The 17,246-nt window shown below is 55.0% G+C and overlaps 1 protein-coding gene across 6 annotated transcripts; it reads left to right on the top strand.

Moving 5' to 3' along the window:
* The first annotated feature begins 107 nt into the window (after positions 1 to 107).
* On the top strand, positions 108 to 9,360 carry LOC122386153 (endothelial differentiation-related factor 1 homolog). 6 transcript variants are annotated; one of them, XM_043375078.1, is made up of 5 exons: positions 108 to 202; positions 4,738 to 4,871; positions 5,864 to 6,024; positions 8,089 to 8,182; positions 8,538 to 9,360. In XM_043375078.1, the coding sequence occupies exons 2-5, from the start codon at positions 4,748 to 4,750 to the stop codon at positions 8,597 to 8,599; spliced, it is 441 nt and encodes a 146-aa protein (XP_043231013.1). In that variant the 5' UTR covers positions 108 to 202; positions 4,738 to 4,747; the 3' UTR covers positions 8,600 to 9,360. The 6 variants fall into 6 exon arrangements, with proteins under 6 accessions (XP_043231013.1, XP_043231012.1, XP_043231009.1 ...); XM_043375077.1 differs by having other exon boundaries at positions 126 to 373; XM_043375074.1 differs by lacking the exon at positions 108 to 202 and adding an exon at positions 336 to 378.
* The last annotated feature ends 7,886 nt before the right edge of the window (positions 9,361 to 17,246 follow it).

Raw genomic sequence — 17,246 nt, 5'->3', positions numbered from 1 at the left:
GTGCAACGTCACTGCGATTTTTCATATACCTGTGCCCCCCGCAGAGCGCTTCTCATTGGTCAATAGCCCGTTGCCGGGGCAACGTGCACGTATGTGTGCGCGGGCTAGCGCGCTAGCCGGCCGCCGAACAGCGCTCCGACCAAAATCTCGTCGGGGCCACAATTACTTACCCAACTTTGTTCTACTGTTCAATATTTCGCTGGTAACAGGAAAAAATGTTCATTTTCATGTTTTTCTTTCAATCAATTGGTTCAAAGAGGCCTTGAGATGCAGGCACACAGCAATTTACACCGTATTGAACACAAAAGACTTGTGTTTTTTGTCACAAGTGCGGCACAAAATTTTTCTTTATTATCAACACGTTGCTGGAGTGGTGAGGCTGGGATTTTTGCTTCTTTGTAAGGGGTAATCCGTCATTTATTTAATTTTTGGTGAAAAACAAACTAAAAAAGTTTGGATTAACTTCGGGACAAATTTTAGAGGCCGCAACCTTAAATAAATGGTTGTTTAGGCCTGTTGTTATTTGCGCTGATATCGTCCATGGTGATGGCCCATGCCCTTCATCTTGCCATTGAAAATTGAATCAGGGTTTATATTTTTAACTGTGTTGAGCTTTTTTTGTTTCTTCATAATATATGTAATAAAGTTCAAGTGTAATATATCGATAGAATTTCTCCTAGTTTCAGTTAGACTTGTGGATAACATTGATCGGCTCATTTGTTTCACAATTATTACAATTAGGTACCCATCCGTGATTGTAACATCTGCAGCCGGAGCTCAAGCTAGTAACATTGGCATCTCTTTGAACTATTCACATATTTTTTTTTTTTATTTACGATCTTAAGCCTCCACATGGTGGGTTTTAAAGCTTGCGTCAATATACATTGAAGCATCATGTATGGTATTGGTACCTACATACAAATTATGATCACATGGTTTCTACATACCTACATATTATTGTCACCGCTCAAGAATCACAGCCTAACTATAAAACACTGTACCTCGCGACGCGTTCTACAGATTAATACACAAAGTTGATACAGAGTTAAAATGCAGTCATCACAGTGCAGAAGCTCACTTTGATCGCAGTCTCGCACGACACGTGGCGACAGTTACTGGCTCCCTGACAGCATCAGAGGCATCGTTCCAGCTCATAGCGGCCCGGAAACAAAAGTGCCGCCGGGCCCGCTCAGAGCGCACCTGGGGCAGCTCCAGGTGACCCGCCTCCGTAGCCCGGGTACAGCGGCTTGACACCTCACTGCGCCGTGTTAGCAGCTGTTTCAGTCTGACAGGAGCCAGATGCGAGTGTGTCAGCTTGTGGACGGTAATGATATTTCTCTCGCGTATGAGGGAGTCCACGCTCTGCCAGTCCAGTTGGGCTAGAAGTGGCGTAACGTGCGTCCGACGTGAACATCCCGACACGATCTGCGCGGCATGGTTTAGAATTTTCTGAACCCTATGTCTTTGGGTTTTATTACACCCGCCCCAAACAGTAGCGCAGTACAAAATGTGTGGGAACACCAGGGACTCGACGACTAGTTTTTTGACCGAACTCGGCAGCCGATGGGAGAATTTTGAGAGACCTGATAAGGTGCTGTAGCACCGGCGCACCACTAAGGACACGTGGTCCACCCACTGTAGGCGCGAGTCGAGCACCACTCCCAGCACCTTCACCTTCTCACATGGCTGAACTACTGCACCGGCAAACTGGATAGAAAAATCGGCTCCGTGATTTTTTCCGAACATGATCAGTTCTGTTTTTGACGGGTTTATCCTCAGGCTGTTTTGATTGTACCATGCCTGGACCACCCCGAGCATGACCTCTAGGTCGGCTGCGTGTTCTCCGATACTGGTCTGTCCACAGGTATTAATGAATTGTGTGTCGTCCGCGTACATAATCAGTCTGCCGCACGGTACGTGAGACGGAAGGTCGTTGGTAAAAACTGTAAAAAGTATCGGTCCAAGAATACTACCCTGTACCACACCGTGGGAAACCGGGAGGGACTCCGAGCCGCCCCTGACCGTCTGTTTGCGGTCACTGAGCCAGTCGGCAAACCACCAGGGGTCAATACCATACCAGCCCAGCTTCTCCACGAGCCGGCCACGCTCAACGCTGTCAAAAGCTTTAGAGGTGTCAGCAGCTATAAGAGAGACTACCTGCCCCCTGTCAACTTGAGAAGAAATGTAACTGACAGCGTCAAGCATGGCCGACTCCGCGGAGTGGGCCGGCCGGAAACCATGCTGCTCGGGGCAGATAATGTCGCAGCTCGTAAGATACCACATCAGCTGATCACATATGACACGTTCGGCTAGCTTCGACACGGTAGGTAAAATTGACACAGGCCGGTAGTTGTTCTCGTCTAAAATGTCACCCGATTTAAACAGCGGCTTTTGAGTTTTTGAGTTTTTGTTTTTGAGTTTTAGATTTTTGAGTTTGAAAATTTTTGAGTTTTAGTGTTATTCAGTTATCTGTATGAAGAGGAACTAGCTGTAATAATCATAGGTAACTGATTTGGATAAGATGAACCACTGACCTTGGGGTTTGGGCTTGGTTGGATCCATCAAACCCTGACCTTGACATTACTCATGATGTAAATCTTACTTCATATGGGCACATATCTTCCTATGATATAAAGAATATGCAATATGATGATATTTGCCTGGCATAATCTCTTGAAAAGCAACTCACAGTATGACTAATATTTTGATTTGGTTTGGTGAATGGCAGATAGATACAGTGAAGTTATCTGGTTAGTGTTTAAATACAGTGGTTAGGTAGTAAATTTTATGAACATCACAATGTTGTAAATCTCGGTACCCATTCAATTCATTTAAACTATTTCTTATCACTATTTTTTAACCCTCGCTGGTATAGGGGGTGGGGGAGGGGGTCAAAGGGACGCCCTCCCTCGGTTTTCGCGAATAACTCGTGTAAAAAGCGGCCGATCGCGACCAAACTTTCAGTACCCTCGCGTTAATCAATTTTACACCTACCCTGAAAATTTCATGACCCTGACCCAAATGACCTTTGACCTGTGACCTCCCTTCTTTTCGAGACCATGTTTGGCCGGAATCGTGATTCTGCGTATGTCGGCTCGCATTAGCCGCGCGTTTACAGTCTTTCCGTAGTTTCAAGCATTCAAGCATGTGATATGATGTTGCCGCTATGTATTAGGGTGGGTGTCAAGGTCACCTGAAGGTCAGGTCAGGTCATTGACCTTTCATGACCTCGGCTCACTTTTTCGAGTTTTACATGTTTCTAGGCTAATTGTTTTAGCTGAATTCGAATTTAGCAACCATGTAAACATTTACGAAGTAGTTTTGGTTCCTTGGTAACATGTTACGAAGCCTAAATGCATGAAGACATCATCTGTGATCAAAACTAGCATGATATTCGTGATCAGCACCCCGAAAACCCCTTAGTAGCCATACTTGACGACGTTCTAACAGGTCCCGATTTTCCCGACTTTTGGGTCATTGACCTGACCTGGAAGGTCAACCAATGACCTAGGACCTTAAAATTGGGTATCATCGGCTTCCTCTCGTCACGGGCAACACGCTCGTTTTTTCCGTGAAGCTCTAGCTCGATCAGGGGCGAAACGGCAAGGGGGGGGGCTCAACGCCCCCCCCCCCCTATACGTTCGCGGCTGGGAAAGAAAAGAACGATACGGGTGAGGGTTAAAATATAAACAGGCCTATAGGCCATTCACAAACACTGCTTAAGGGTCCACATGAAACCTCTTCTCATTTCTGGTACTGTTCTGTTCTGATGTTCTGTTAAGTCATTTTACTCGAGAGTCTGTGTGATTCAAGGTTATTATCCCTAAAATGCATCTGCTGCTCTGAGAGCTGTTCAACTTCCTTCTGCTTTGAACAAACATGTCATAACCATGAGATATTTACAGAACAATAACCATTCTACCCATATGCAATGGGCAGGTTGCAGCTGATAACCAGCAAAAGGGTCATGCTAGCAGAGATTACAAAATGCCACCAGCAGCTGTTCAAGTGTTCATCAATTATTCTTTTATGGAGACATGATGCATTTTTATGTGTTTTGGTGGTTTTTACCCTCTGTGGGCCAGAACATAGACCTGAGGTCAAGTTTGAGGACATTATGGCGAAAGAGTTTAAGAGAGCTATTGAGCGGGCTTTTCCATGGCGCAAGCTCTTTTGGTTCACGAGTTATACGCCAGTTTGTGAAAAATTGTCCAAATGGACTTCTCGTAATATTTTTTTTTCCTTTTGGTGACCTCCAGGGACCTCAGCGATGACCTGATCGAAAATCATTACCCTCCTATCGCATAATGCCGGGTTTATGACAGCATTTGGAGTCCGAACTATAATGAAGGCACATAGCTGCACATAGCCATTAGCAGGACCCCTCACTGACTTCGGCTGGCCACGACCTACAACCAACCATTGCCACACCCGTCAGGAGCCTCATAAACATCGAGCGTCCGTCGCACTTCGAACCGGACTGTTGCACCCGGGACGTGTGCCCTCACCACACGGAGTCCAACGCTTGATGGACTAGGACTGAGCTACGATACCGGCAATATTCTGGATGGAAATGTTTTCAAATACCGAATCGTACTAAAGTAGCACGTACACTGTGAGCGCTCTCGGGGCAGGGGCATTCATGCCCACTGAGAATAGCATATGTTTTATTGCGGTTGACTGTGTCGTGGTACATATATTGATAGCCAGAGGTCACCTCTCTGTCCGTCATTGCAGGGACCTAATCATGGAGGACTGGGACAAGGTGACCGTGCTGCGCAAAAAGGCGCCCAAAGCGGCGCAGATGCGGTCGGAGAGCGCCGTCAACCAGGCCATCCGGACCGGTCAGGCGGTGGAGACGCAGCAAAAGTGTGAGTACCGCGGCGCCGGGCGCTGTTTGCCGACGAGTCCGGACTCCGGCGGCGCGTCATGCTGTCGAGAGTGCTTGCTATTTGAGGAGTTAACTGGATGTCTGTAGTTCTGTGTGCACTATTCACAGTGTGTGTTGCGTAATATCACCTCTGTAACTTGACCTCTCGCGTCCCGACCGTATCTCCTGTGACACTTATCATGTGACCTTCGTGGGAAGGACGCATTGTAGTCGTCAGATGGCGACGAGATGCGTCTTGGTCTAATGTGGAACTCTCTACCCAAGATCAGTTGACGACATGGTGCCGCTTGGTCCAATATATGGAGCTCTCTCACCAGCTGCCAGCTGGGCTGTTTAACACACGGGGCCCAAATATCGTGCACTATTTTGGCTTCGAGCTCACTGCCGCAAAGCCGTCGAACAGGCACTGATCCACAAGGTCACAAAGAACGATGCCTATGTGTGCTATCGTTCGCTTAGGGAGCCTCTGAAACAAAGGCATTTACGGAAAGGGCCTCGTTTCATAAAGCGAGTCCGTGACTTACGCCGGTTTTTGGGCTTGCATTGCAAGTGCATGAGAAGCGATAAATTTATTTCCCCTTTTCCCTTCTGTTCTTGCTTGCAAGATAAATAAACTCAACGAATGAAATTATCGTCATCGCTTCACATGCACTTGCAATACAAGACCAAAAACCGGCGTAAGTTACGGACTTGCTTTATGAAACGAGGCCAAGACTACAAATGACGCTATTCAATATGTCATTTACCTATCCTTGTCAATTTGACGTATATTTTTTTTTTTTACTCAACCGCATTTGTATAGGAAGGACGCTGTTACCTCATTTCTCCAACCATCTAACGCCGTTTGTGTGCCGCAGTTAACGCCGTCTGTGTGCCGCAGTTAACGCCGTCTGTGTGCCGCAGTTAACGCCGTCTGTGTGCCGCAGTTAACGCCGTCTGTGTGCCGCAGTTAATGCCGTCTGTGTGCCGCAGTTAACGCCGGCACCAACAAACAGCACGTGGTGACGAAGAACACGGCCAAGCTGGACAGTGAGCACGACGAGCTGAAACACAGCAAGGTCTCCCTGGACGTGGGCAAGCTGATCCAGCAGGGCCGCCAGGCCAAGAACCTCTCGCAGAAGGACCTCTCCACCGTGAGTGTGACAATTATAGTCCGCCGGTTGTTTATCGCTTTTACGGCATCCACTGTTCTTATGCTGTCAAAAGGAGGTCTGCTGGCGATCGTTGTTTGCGGGCCTTGGAGGAATCTAGGAAGTTTAAGAAATCGTGCAACTGATGCAGGTCAATGATCTTCGCAAGATACGCTTCGCAACTATTACAGCTCTTCAGTGTCACTCAACTGTGCTTAGTAGATTCGCGGCTTTTGATTTCAAAGTTCGTAAAGTCATAATGGGAGATCGGCTGAAAGATTTCGATAAACGACTGGGATTTTAGTTGTTACATAGCAGACGACAGAGGGCTGCCACCATAAAAGAAAACGATAGAAGTGTCTTTCCCGGTCACATTTAGCCCGGCAGGCGGTGGGCCTACCAGCCACCTTCCACGCGGTGGGGGGGGGGGGCACTTTTTTGCCCCCCCCCCGTATCTCCGAAACTACTGGACGGATCCGGAAAATTCAAACGGCGTTCGATAGCCCTGTCAAATTTGTAGAGGGAAACCAAATTTCATTGACCTCGGGGTCACCGATGACGTCACAGGTCAGGTCAAAGATAAAATGTTTCACCGTTCACAGGGCTTCTAGGGAAAGCGCTATAACACCGAGTAAAACGCATTTTGTCGAAAATCAGCGATAAGGCGTCAGTTGTCTAGTACATATGTTGCTATTAGAGGTCACTGGTCATACCAGGTCAGGTCACAGGTCAGGTCACCAAAGGTCACCAAGGGTCACCACATGAGCCCAACTTTACTAAGGTTATGTGATGCATGTTTTATGGCCAGTTTTTCATTTCCAACTCAATGGTGTTGGTTATAAGACCATCAGGTACGGTTTAGGTCACTTTCTGGTGGAGGTCAGGTCAAGGTCAGGTCAAAAAAGGTCAAATTTCAAAGTTGATATTTTTGCATAAAATGGGTATCGATTCGATGCAGCTCGTCACGGGGAGTCTAATGGTGGTCTTTGTTTTGCGCTACGAGGTCTAGAATTGCTAAAAATGGAGTTTGAAAATTTGACGTCATCAATTTTGAACAGTTTTTTCGCTATAACTTGGCCAAAAAACGAGGTATCGATCTCAAATTTGGTATGTAGATAGAAGGCGGTAGGGACTATCACATATATTCCGTTTTTTCGAAATTCAAAAAACTTTTTGGATTTTTTGGCTATTATATTCAAAAAATATATTTTTTGATTTTTGGGGGTCAAAATCCAAAAAAATTCGAAAAACCGAAATAGCAGTTTTGTAGCTCTCTTGATTCCACACCTTTTATTTAAAAAACATTTTTCTGTATCTCTAAAGCTGTAGGCCTGACAGCTCTTCCCGCGAAACCTTTTTTTTGGGTCGAAAATGGCAAAAATGACGTCACTCTTACGTCATTAGCGGCCAACCTATCATAGCCTTTGGAAAAATTTTTGGTCACCATGTGCGCTAGCTGCTCCCGGGAGGGTACTGAAAGTTTGGTGACGATCGGCGCAGCGGTTCTCGAGATATATCGAAAAAAGTAAAGGGGGGGGGGGCAAATAATGCCCCCCCCCCACCGCCTGGAAGGTTAGTGTACCTCATGAACCGGCTGTGCCAATGCTTGTTGAATAATGATTTTTTTCCAAATTAGAATGTGTGACGTGCTCTGTAGCTGTTTCTGTTAGGGAACCGTAAATTTGTTGACTAATTATTCCATTTAAATTTATGCTTTCTACTCTTCTCTTTTTGTTACTCTTGCATCTAGGACATCGAAACCGAGCGCCATCGGATCGGCACTTCGTGAGCTTTGAGAGAAAAAAAGATAAAAGAATAGTGACCGCACAGCTACCAATGCTTAGATTAGTACGTAGAATATCTCTGGCGCTTCTGTTGAAGATACCTATTTTATAGAATGTGGCATAGATAACATGAATCTGTTATGGCATAGATAACATGATTCATGTTATCTATGAATGTGAGCTAATGAATATTTATATATCATATATGCATATGATATATTTATTAGCCCACCGAACTCTCGTATTACCGTTGATTTGGGTGATTTCACCACCGCGATTTCAGAAAATCAACGAAAAGCCGCAGATTATTCAGGAGTACGAGCAGGGAAAGGCTATCCCCAACAACGTCATTCTGGGAAAGATCGAGAAGGTCATCGGTGAGTGATCATTTGTACCTTCATGAACATTTGCACTTTTTCAACTCAAACCCGTTTAGGAATAAGGGCTAGGTTTAGAGAGGTGCTTGGTCTTCTGTACGACATTAGTTAATTTGATCATTGGTATTGCTGTTTTAAACTCTTAAGCAGCTGCGTCTTCTTGTCTGACTTTTGTATTTTCTACCACGTAAGGCACTCATGATCGTCATTCTTTCCTAATGTAAGGATTTTACTATTGAACCCTTCGTCGGAATTCGTTGATGTCGGTGAGGCAGCTAGTTAGGGTTAGTACGTTTAACGTTCATTCCGTCACCTGCCCTCCCTGACCCCCTCCCTCCCTCCCTCCACCCGCCAGGCATCAAGCTGCGCGGAAAGGACAAGGGCCAGCCGCTGTTCGGCGGCCCCAAGAAGAAGTAGCCGGGCTCCTCGTCGCCGGCCCGGCCGGACCGCCCGCTGGCGAGGAGCTCTCCCGACACACGACTGACCTGCCTGTTCCGTTCCGTTCGGCCGGCCGCCGTCGGTGCCGGGCGCAGCTGGGCGGCTCCAGGCCGGCCCGCCCGCCGCCCGGCGCCGGCGGCGCGCGTGCGCACGCTCCAAAATTGTCGCCTCCGGTGACCGTCCGCGGGTCGGCGGGACGCCCCGGCGCCGGCGGCGTCAGCTTCTCGCGCGGACCGCGGACTGCATTCTGGTGTTTTGCTGACTGTATTCGGGCGTTTGGTGCGTTTGTTGCGGTGTTTGGTTGGCGGCGGGCGCCGCGCCGCCGAGGTGCCGGCGGGGCGCTGCCCAACCGACCGGGGTGGGCACTGCCCGGGCGCAGCCGTGGGACGCTTCTGGTCTCCCCAAATCCGGCGGGATGGTGACAGCGTGGCGGGTGGCGCGGTGGCGGCGCGCCGCCAGCGCGGCACGCGGTAGGTGAGGACGGATGCAGGGCATATAGGAGGAGTCGCCAGTTACAACTGGAGAAACCTTGTGATAATTGGCTTGTTTCCTCCCCACTGAACAATAACGGACTCCTATGGTTGTCAATCTGAGTGAACTGGTGGTTGCGCCCGACCTGAATTATATTGCGACAATATTAAGTATGCAGTTTCTTTTACATAACTAAAATGTGCGTTAACAGTGCCGCCCCTGCCTGTCAGTTGCTCTTTCTGGAACAATACATTCGTTTACTACGTTTACTTGATTTCTCGCTTGGTCCTGCTGCTTCTGACGGTACCGATAGCTCTCCAGTCGCTCAGGCTCGGTACAGTTGTTCGGTCATGGCTGGAAACATTCATTAACCTCAATGTTCTCGCTGTCGTCGGAAAATGCCCCCTGTTGAACCGTCTGGGCCGAACAGTGAGTGGTCTACTTTCCGGCCGACCGGAGATCAGGAGCGGCACGTCTGTGCGCCGAGAGCGGGCGTTTTGCTCGGGTCGTGTCACCGCCACTGCCGGCGGCTGATGCTCGGATCAGGAGTCGGGCAGTGATGGCCCGGTTCGTGCCGGTGACTGGCGGTGTCGCTGGGATCCGGTCTCCGGCCGTACAGTACTACAGTCGGTCCGACCGACAGGGGGGAGGGGGGGGGGGGGAGGGCTGCGTGGTGCGTCAGGGCTCGCCGACCGCGGCCGGGGCGCGCACATCGGATCACCTCTGCCGACCACCCGTGCCGGCGCGGCGCACCACTTTCGCTGCAGGGCGCGGCCGTGACGGGCGCCGCCGCTGGCCCTGGTCCCTGTCCTCCGGGAAGGCCGAGGAGACGGTCAGCCGGCGCGCTGCTGACCCGGCCAGGGGGTGCGCGGTGCCGGTCACAGCAGCGCTGCTGCAGCGCTGCTGCAGCGCTGTCCCCGGTCCCGGGCCTCCGCGGCCGGACGGAGGCGGCAGAGGTGGTGACAGTGGTGTTGGTAATCACAGTAGCGGCGGCGGATCGCGACCGCCGACCGTGCCGAATGGCCCACCGGCGCCACGACTGCGCGCCGCTCACACACGGCGGAAGGCTGGTTTTTGCTGCGTAGAAAACGGATGCTGATTGCCGTCCGTGACGGCAGCGTAAATAGCGAAAGTGTTGTGTACCGGGTAACGCCGCTCGGTCTCAGACTCCGAGGTGATGGGTGGTGCAGCGGACGGCACCGTGTGCTGAACTGTTCCGAGCATCTCCCTCAGCCTGTCTGTGAACCCCTACAGCCTACAGCTGCCATAAGTGCCGTATGAATGCAACATTTTTACTCTACGGCGTACAGACGGGAGGTGGTGTAAAGGGGAGAGCAAAATTCAGTCACGTTTGCTTGAAACGCTCGGGAATCCGAATGGATTTTACTATCATACTGTGGTTGCATTTGAAGTTTCATGCTCAACTTTCACGTCCTTTATGGCTGACATCGAGGTTACTCGAGACGCTGCCAAACTACCCAGTGCTCATCGTTCTAGAACGTCTCCAATTCCACTCCACAGTCCACTCATTGAATTGCTGCTATTTTCAAGCCTCTCGTTAGGTACTGATCTTTTAGAGCACCTCTGACGAAAGACGGAATATCGCGTTTGCGGTCGTATATTAAAATGTAAAATAACAATGCGACATGCGTTTGTGTAATAACAGATGGTTCGATAAACAGTAACACTCATTCATGCTGAAAACAATCTCAGATAAATACGCATGCACACCTGCGTGACTAATTAAACATTGGTAATAGGGCAAACATTTCATCTGATGCGGCGGTGAGCAGCGGCAGGCGAGCGAAGTAGTGCATGTCCCGCTTGTAGGTATATTGTTTGTGTAGGTACGGTAATGCAGTATCCTTTCTCTCATCAAAACTAGAAATTTCAGTTTCTCTTGGATAACAATGGACGGTCTCTGCAGTGTCGCCGGAAAGGTCACGCTCGCCGCCCCCGACCCGTATTGCTGGCCCACAGCCGCGGCGCTCCGGCCACCGGTTCGGACACGAGTCACGGGCCACTCACGGAACACGGAACCGTCACGGTACGCTCACCGGTCACAACTGCCCCCCCCCCCTCCAGTTCCGCTGAACGCTGAGTAATGAGTATGCCGTCCTCATTCCCGGGTGACGGCTATCTGTCGCACGTGTCCGCTGGACTGCTCGATCCCGGAGCTCCCGTCACGGGGCTGGGCGGTGCGCTGAGGGTGTGCCGGTTTCAGGTCACTTCTGCAGCGGCTCGGGTCGCGTCGCTCGACTGGCAGAGCGTGCGGCCCGGACGCGGCACAAACTGCCGTCGATCGCGGGCCGGTCTAATCTGCCGTACTGGCCGTTCCGGAACGGCAGACTGTCTCTCCGCCGGTCAGCGGCTGTCTCTAACCGCCAGTCAGCGGCTGTTTCTCCTCCGGTCAGCGGCTGCTCGATCACCAGGAGCGGCGCCGGGCGGTCAGCAGCTGCGGCGCCGCCACCTGCGTGATGACCCGCTCGCCGATGGCCGAGAGGTCGGTCCGGCCTCGGTACCACCGCGCCGGTCGGAACTCGGACCGCCGCGGGGACCCGGTGGGCCGCGGCGCTGGGCCCGGGCCGGCCTCTGCCGTGGGACGGGCCCCCAGCACCTGTGAATTGCCGGGCCGCCGCCGGCGACTGCCGCCCGCTGAGACCGACACGGTCGGAGTCGGTCGGCGCTGCGGCGCGAACCGCGACTCCACCTGCGTGGTGCGCTTGCGGGCCGGCCGGGCTGAGGTGGTCTGGACCAGTCCGGTCGGTCTGCCCGCGGGCCTCTGTGTCGGTCCGGTCGGCCTGCCCGCGGGCCTCTGCGTCGGTCCGGTCGGCCTGCCCGCGGGCCTCTGCGTCGGTCCGGTCGGCCTGCCTGCGGCCTGAGCCGGTCGTGTCGGCCGATCGGTGGTCTGGGTCGGCCGGGCGGTCGGCCGACGGCTCGGTCCCAGCGTAGCCACGGTGGCATCCTCAGGTCGAGGCGTCGGCTTAGGCGTCGGAAACCCGGCCAGAAACTTCATGACGCTAAGGCTGTCTGCGTCCGCGATAGTGTTATCCACTGGAGACTCTATGCGGCTCATCTCCTCTGCTTTTGAGTCCCCAGCGGGGCGGTACTCATTATCCGGCTCCTTGTGCCGACCAGGGGGCGGCGACACTCCGTCCGGAGTGTCCATCTCTCCGTCCCCGCTGGATCCTCTGGTTGTCACTGAGCTCAGATAGTACGTCTTGGCTCGTTCGCCGGCCGCCAGTCTCCCTGAGGCCAGGTACTGACGGAATGGGTGCCTCGCCGTTGGGGGCGGAGGTGGAGGCGGGGGGATGACGGCGGCGCTCGGTGCCCCCGTCAGGTGCCGGCGCAGCTCGGGCGGGGCCGGCGCCGTAGCCGGCCGGGGTACGGGTGTGACCGGGGCGCTGTTCCTGGCCGGCGCGGCTGTGAGCGCCGTCACTGCCGGCGGTCCTGGCGGGGTGGCGCCGCCGGCCGGTGTCTGGGCGCTGGTAGTCTCGGTGACGGACGGTGGTGTGACGGTAGAGGTAGCGGCGGCGGTGGGAGCGCTGGCGTTGGTGCTCTCCCGGCCGGGAGCCAGGGTCGGTCCGGCCGTGTGCCGCTGGCTGACCGGCACCGGCACGCCGTCCCTCAGTGACGGAGTCTCCGGCGTGCTCAGTGCCACGAACCGACTGCGCTGCGGCGGCGGCGGCGGCGTAGCCACCTGCGGCCGCAGCGTGTGCAGGAACGGCCGGCCGTGCTGGGTGAGAGGCACGCTCAGCGGGCCGTCGAACAGGCGCGCGGCGCGCCCCCGGGTCGGCCGGAGCCGGTCCCCCTCCGGCCGGTCCCCCTCAGCTCGCCCGGTGTGGACGGCAGAGCGTGCCGAGCGCCGGCGCTGCGCCCTCCGTCGGAACGAGCTCTGGAACAGTGCCGGCAGCGGCCACGAGAACAGGTCCGGCAGGATTCCGGTGCCGACTCCCTGGCGGCGCTGCGGCCGGTGGTGGTGCGGTGGACGGCGCCGGCGCTGGGGGTGCGGTCGGCGCCGCGTGCAGCGCCGGCAGCCGCGCCAGCCGGCCGGCCGGTGGCCGCTCGGCGGGCGGCGCAGCTGCAGCTCGGGCTCCGCGTACACGTAGTCCACGGGCCTGTGCTCCAGGTCGTGGTAGTGCGCGTACTCGAAGTCGTGGTGCACCGAGTGGTCCTCGTGGTGGTATTCGGGGCCGGGAGCGTAGTCGGGTATCTCGTTCTCGGCGCCGAACGGGTGCTGGAATTCGTCCGGTTGGAGGGGAGCGTTACTGCTCCCCTGTCCAGTGTGGTGGTCCGAGGGACTTCCGTCTCCCTCCGTTTGGTGCTGGGTGTCGGTTGTCTCTGAGGTGTGTGCCGTAGCGGGCCGGGCGCTCACCAGTGCGAGGACGTGAGTGTCACTCTGTGGCGGCAGGACGGCCACCGGCTGGCCGCCGGTCCGGTAGGCCGTCTCCGCCACGATAGGGGGCTCCACAGTGGACGGCACGGCGACCTCAGTCGGAGGCGGCGGCAGAACCGCGCCCAGGGAAACGTCTTCACGGCTGAACTGTCCCTCAGAATTACCGGGAGTGGGGGTAATGTAAATATGTTCCGCCGGGTCGAAACGGTAATCGGCCAGCGTTGTTTCAGTAGTCGGCACGACACTTTCAGATGCTTTTGCTTCAGCTAGCTCCGGCCGCACAGGCTCAGTGCCAAACTTAACGGTGCTGACTCTGGTCTCAGGCAATGTGTGGTCGGTGCTCTTGAAGATTGCGTTATTGTCGACGTAGTTTGCGTTTGGGTTGAAGAAATTCGACGTTCTTTGGTTATTGATATCACCTGTGACGAAGTTCTCTGCTTTTTGATAATTTCCTCCTGTCTGAGGGTGCGTGGAAGTTCCCACGGTGTCTCCGCCGGCGCTGGCGGCCGCCTGTGCTGAGGCGGGCGGCGCACCGCTCGGCAGGATGGTGTGGTGCGAGACGGTGACTTCGGGCGCTCCCGGCCGGCCGCCGCTGACCGTGCGCGTCACGCTGAGGTACGACTGGCCGGACGGCGCGGCGGCCGGAGGGAGGAACTCCCGTCTCCGGGTGGACGGGTACTGGTGCGGCACCGGGTCGGTGTACGCCCGACGTACCTCGGCGGTACCGCGGTACGGCCGGACGGTCGGCAGGGTCGGGTACGGGATCGTTGGTGGCTCGGTCGACTGAGGTGAGGGATACGTCTGCTGAGACTGCGGAGAGGACTGCGCTGCGGGGAGCGGCTGCCCACTGTGGGGCGCCGCGTAGGCCGGTGTGCCGGACGTCTGCTGGTCCTCCGTTGGGGGGTATGTTGGCTCGGACAGGTGCTCGTATAGGCTGTTGTTAGGGGGCTCGAAGTCAGTGTGGCTGGCTGAGGTCGGCGCTGTTTCTGTGGGAGCCGCCCGCCACGTCTGGGGACCGTAGGTCGGCACCAGCTCGGGGTCAAAGGTCGGACCGTACACATTGGAGATGCCGGGCGCCCCGTAGTTCTGAACCGACTGCTCATCAGCTGTCGGAAGCTCTGTAGTTTGCGTAGGAGTCTCTTCCGTAGGTCTGTGAATCTCCTCTTTCTGTCCGCTGCCTCGGGTTCCGTGCGGACGTCTCTTCCTGTGCCGCTGCCTTCGCCCTCCGATGCCGTTACGGCGTTTCTTGGCGCTGTCAAAGTGGAGGTCTGCCAGTGAAGTCAAAGCCGCGTCGGAGCGTTCTTCTATGACCCCGGGACGCTCACCATCTGCCGGTACCAGTTCAGCGTCACTGGATGGGCCAGCAGGACGTCCGGGCCTTCCACTGCTCTGGCCGTCTGCGGCTGGGCTCGTCGGCGAGGTGGCTACGGCGGGTGTCTCATAGACCGAGCCAGGGCTGGGTGGGAGGTCTGACCGCCTGACGTTCTCGGATTCCGATCCGCTGGGTCTGCCCCGGTCCCCGGCGTACAGCGTCGGCGACGGTCCCGGCGTGGTGAGAGGACCGCCGGGGGAGGGCGACGTCGGGAACCACAGCTGGTTTATCGAGGCCACCCGGTCCTTATAGACCTCGTACTGAGCGTCAGAGAGCTGTGGTAAGTCGTTTAGAGACGCTGCGTCCGATGAGGTGCTTTGCCTTTGGTCATGTGTTTTGAAGAACTCGAAGTTTGCGAACGGTAAATCCTCCGGCCTCCAGAAGCCCGGTTGCCGATCGGCGAGGCCTGATGCCGATGACGATACGCTTCTCTGTGACTGGAACCCTCCCTTCTGTGCACCTGTGTGTGACCCGTGGCCCGACTTCCCTGGTCGGTCGTATCTCCGGAGCTCGGTCTGCGGCTGCTGTCCTCCGTTCCGCGACCTCCGGAGCTCTGTCTGGGGCTGCTGTCCTCTGGTCAGCGGTGGCTCAGTGTTCCACTGCGCTCCGGCGAGCAGCAGGGAGACGTTGATGGCGGGGCGGTAGGTGGTGACTGCCCCCTCCACCGGCCAGTCCCAGCGCGGCCGCCGCCCGCCGGAGGGGCTCGGAGCCTGACCGACAGCGGGGCCGGGCCGGGCCAGCGGTCGGAAACCGTCACTGAGCGTCTCCGGTGCGCGAGGGCTGGGCACAAACGTCTGCCCTAGGATGGACGGCAGGGCCAACATCTGGTCCGCGCCCCCGTCACCGGCCGGCGGGGATGAGCTGCCGTCGACGGCAGAGACAGCTCTGCTGGATCCGGCCGGGGCAGAACTCCTGTGGAGCAGTGCTCTAATCATATTTTGTGGGTGACGATGGGCGCAATTCACGTTCTGTACTTAACAGCTATGAGAAGTTTTGTCAATGGTGTCATGTTTGGTACTAACAATGACGAACTGAAGCCACATTATGTTACATAGCTCCGTACATTAGCGAGACACATCTAGCTGTGCTGCGTCTGACTGGACTGTCGCGCAGCATTATTCACGATGGACTGGCCAATGAAGCTTGGTCTTTTGTTGGTCATCTTAGGCACCCAAACATTCAGCGATATCTGATGAGCGCATCAGCGATAGTGATAGGTTGCCTTCTATGTGAGCGGTTCTGTATTGCCTGAGGGGCAGGCGCGTAGGTATACCTATTGCTCACCTGGCCGCAGTAGTTCGTCTTTGGCCAGCTCGTTCGGTCGTCTCTGATCTGTCCGATCCCAGTGCAGTTGTATCCTCCAGAACCTGCGAAACAGGACCGTCAGTCGTCAATGGCGCTCCTCAATGGCTCGGATCCGACCAACGAGGACGATATACATTGGTATGTGCGGCTGATGTTTAATGGATTTAGGCAGGTAAATAATCTCAACCTAGCGGTGGTGGTTAATGGGTAATGCTCAGTCCAGCAGAGACGATTACCTAAGCGTGTTGATGATACGGTAGCTGTGTCATATCACAGCCACCGTGCGTTCCATTGCGTAACGCCACACTGCTGCTCACTGACAGCAGAACGGACGGAGCGAGACGGCGGGTGACTGATGCATGGAGATCTCACTTTGACTGCTAATGGTGTCTGCCTGGACGGTAATTTGATGTCTGTGCCCATCCTCTAATTAGCTCGTGCGCGGGTTTCCCGTGGTGCCGTTCCAAGCGGGAATATGTCTCATATGCGTCATTTGTGAAGGTGAACGGGACGGCACTGACTCGCTGTCTGTCACCATTGTCCTCTGGTGAAACCGTGGTTATTACATGGACGGAGGAGGCGAGCACCAGTGGTCAGCTGGGCGCCCCGGTCAGGCACCCGTATCACTTGAATAACACGGAGAGCTCGTAGGAACCGGAGCCGCGGGGCGTGTCCGAAAGTCGGAAACGGGCCTGTCGGAAGGTCGGTATTACCAATATCACCAGATACCATTCCCGCTACTCGCTGCATTGTCGACAGCGTTCTGGTAAAGACATCTCTCCGTTCTCCACCATCGCGCATAAGCCGTCCAGTGTCACTGGATGTCGATTCTACCGTGTGACAGAATCGCAGCTCTCCGCGGCGCTGCGCTCCCTGCCGTGGCTGCAGCTCGCCACGGTGGAGAGCTCACAGCTCAGGTGCGCCGCGGCAGGGATACCAGGGCTTAGGGGCGCCGCGGCGGAGAGCTCACAGCTCAGTCAGTTGCGGTGCGGCAGAGAGCTTACAGCTCAGGTGCACCGTGGCAGGAGGCTCACAGCTCAGGTGCGCCGCTGGTGACAGCTCTCCTGGGCAGCGGGGCTCGA

This window comes from Amphibalanus amphitrite, unplaced genomic scaffold, assembly GCF_019059575.1.
Source record: "Amphibalanus amphitrite isolate SeventyFive unplaced genomic scaffold, NRLGWU_Aamphi_draft 000241F_arrow, whole genome shotgun sequence".
NCBI lineage: Eukaryota > Metazoa > Arthropoda > Thecostraca > Balanomorpha > Balanidae > Amphibalanus > Amphibalanus amphitrite.
This window is presented reverse-complemented; position numbering and strand designations above follow the sequence as displayed.